Consider the following 2927-nt stretch of genomic DNA (forward strand, 5'->3'; position numbering starts at 1 on the left):
TGGAACCATTTTGACACAGTCGTCAGATATGTCGTCCAGGAGTCTTTGCCTTGTCGTGTTTCTGTGGAATCAACATCCGTCCTCATTCGCTGCTGTTTTTTAGGCTAAAATCCGTACTTTAAAAAAACAACAATTTTTTAAATTATAACTTCAAGTAATCTGGAGTAGAATGTGAAACGTTGAAAATAAGGATGTGATGATCACATCATTGAAGAGTTTCTGAAATACTGAATGCTGAAATGAATTTCTTATAAAGATCTAGAAAAGAAAAACATGGGTCTGAAATCTCTTTAGCTCCATGTTGTGCATCACAGAGTTAATGAGGTGTAATGAGGCCAAATGTGTGCTGATTTGTAACAGTTACAACTGCATTACTAATGATGTGTTTTGATTTTCTATACAGGGTCCAAACCTTTGAGTCCAGAACCTTTGATGTGAATAAAACTGCAGTTTGGGAAGGAGATATATATCTTCAGGAGTAGATCTTTAACCACTAAAAGCACATTTGAAAATACTAATTGATTTCTGAGGTTTGTGTAACGCATTGTTGTATTGTGTCTCTGATCATTTTCCTGATTTGTAATCGAATGACGGATCAGTGATGCCAGTTATGTGATTCCTCCTCATTTAACCCAAGCGCAGGTACTTTAGAGGCATTAAGATTTTCAACATTGCCATTTTTTTAAAAGGTTAGTCCTTTACTTTCACTCGGACTCACACATTTGCACATTTGTTTCATTTAATGCATTGAAAATTCATTCGTTTCATAGTGTAGAGAATAAGATGCAAGTCAAGTCAAGTCAAGTCAAGTCAAGTCAAGTCAAGTCAAGTCAAGTCTAGAACCTTTTTTTCTTTATAGAGAAAAATATCTTGGTCATTTGCCCATAAAAGAATTGTAGGTATAACACAAATGCCTACTCCTCATTTAATTCTCACAAAACCAGCACCCATGGAGTAGATGTGAGCCCAATCTTTTTTTTTTGTGTAGTTGCTGTAGATGATAGCACCTACAGTAAGGGAGTAATTCATGTTCTTGTTTAACATTGATGTTTTTTTTGTCTGTACGCTTTCTTGTAGATTTCTGCAGAAATCAACAGAATTTAGAATTTCAGCTTGAAGAACAGGTTCTGGGCAGAGCGTTGGCACTGGCTACACAGCAGGAGCTTTGAGAAGATTCTTTAGTGCTTATGATCTGGTAAATTTGATATATATTACAACTATAGTATACTGTGTGTTCATTGGCTGATGTGCACAATGAGCAACTTCACATCAACGCGACACTGCAAACTTTGAATTCTATCACTTTAAATCTTTCACGCTATCATCTGTCTTTAATCTCTTTTTTCTTCTCTGTCTTTTTTCAGGAGCACTTTGATATTGACAGCAGTAGAGCTGCACTTCGAGACCTCCATGTCCACTTTGCTTGAAGATGACTGTGTTTTTCGAGACATGAAATGTAGGTTTATAAATCTCTTGAGTTTTACAGCTATTTATCTGCTTATGCTCATGAAGTTCTTTTACGCTTTTTTAGACTGAAATAGTGGATTAGCCAGACAGTGCAGATTCAGCCGTAGCTCTGGTAAGCATGGGGAATGGAGACTCGAGGTCCACTGTTCAGTTTGATCCTACTGGGATTGTAGTGTATTTGTATCTAAGGGACGCTTCAAGTTTGGTTGATGCTTTTCTTTTGATGTTTAGATCTTGACTAACCAAAAGAGCTGAGCCACACCTGCAACTTCATCTGAAAAAAATCTTATGGAGCTTGGATGACCCCAAATTACTCTAAAAATGATCTACTCATCAAGGAGAAATAGATTGAGATGTATGAGCTGCCTACATGGACCAGCACCATCTTACCTCAGAGACCTCATCACATCTCACACTGCACCATGCTGTCTGAGATCCTCCAGCACTGCTCCACCTCCAGAGGTAAGTATACTTCAAGGCTCTTCTCTGTTCTGTCACCGAGGTGGTGGAATGAACTTCCCCTAGATGTCCAAACATCTAACGGTTGAAGACCTTCATCTTCCTGAAACACTTAAATTAGCACTTTCCAAGTTTGCTTTGTAAAACTCAAGAGTTATAGACTGATTTATATTCAGTTTGTAATCTTGTGTACAGTGTAGATTTATTCATTGCTGGAGACTCAAAGCACTTTTGTACGTCGCTCTGGATAAGGACGTCTGCTAAAGGCCTGTTCATCATCCACGCAAAAGAAGACAAATATTACGTCCATGTCTCTCCATGATGTGGACATTTAATCCCCCCTATAGTTCTCTGTGTCTTTCTGTTAGGACTCCAGGTGTTCCTCAGAGCCAGGTTGCTCTGGGGTTCCTGGTGGATCTCCTGCTGGTACACAGGAGTGTGGAATTGATTCGGAAAATAAAAAGGATACAAATGAATTATTAATATAAAACTCTGTTGTTCTGATCATGATCATGATCCTTCGTGTGAGGTGAACAGTTTTTAAACTTTTAATGATTAATTGTTTAGAGTGAATAATATATACAGGGAAAAAAAAAAAAAAAAAAAAAAAGTTTTTCCATCCTGCGGTTTCACATCTGGCTCTCCGACAGCGCGAGGGATGATGTTGACCACGCCCCCTAAACTTTCTGGCACATTCTAATTGGTCGGGTGTTCGGAAAGGGGCGGGGACAACTCGCATGCGCGATAGGAGACTCACCGGTATTGTGGAAAGTGTAACTGCGGGTTTGATGTTGTGATGTTGTGTTAGTGTTTTAGTGATGAATGAAAAACATCTGGAATGAACGTTTCCTTGGCTGCGTGACTGCGCATGTGTTGCGTTGTAGTGTTGTGTAGTGTTGTGTAGCGGGTCACCATGCACCGGGGCGCGCTGCTGCTCTCCGGCGCCTGTTCGCTGCTCGTGCTCGGACTGAGTTTGGGTTATTTCCCGGAGGAGCGCTGGA

The 2927-nt window shown here is 39.8% G+C and overlaps 1 protein-coding gene across 1 annotated transcript in view; it reads left to right on the top strand.

The window, feature by feature from the left end:
• The first annotated feature begins 2647 nt into the window (after positions 1 to 2647).
• The window catches only part of LOC310715459 (procollagen galactosyltransferase 1-like), a 33399-nt gene continuing 33119 nt past the window's right edge, over positions 2648 to 2927 (top strand). The window contains exon 1 of the mRNA XM_083521897.1: positions 2648 to 2927. This exon is cut by the window's right edge and continues 130 nt beyond it. Within this exon, the coding sequence (XP_083378023.1) occupies positions 2840 to 2927 (88 nt within the window). The 5' untranslated portion in view covers positions 2648 to 2839.

The sequence above is a fragment of the Silurus aristotelis genome (genome assembly GCF_946808225.1).
Source record: "Silurus aristotelis genome assembly, chromosome: 20".
In the NCBI taxonomy this organism is placed as follows: domain Eukaryota; kingdom Metazoa; phylum Chordata; class Actinopteri; order Siluriformes; family Siluridae; genus Silurus; species Silurus aristotelis.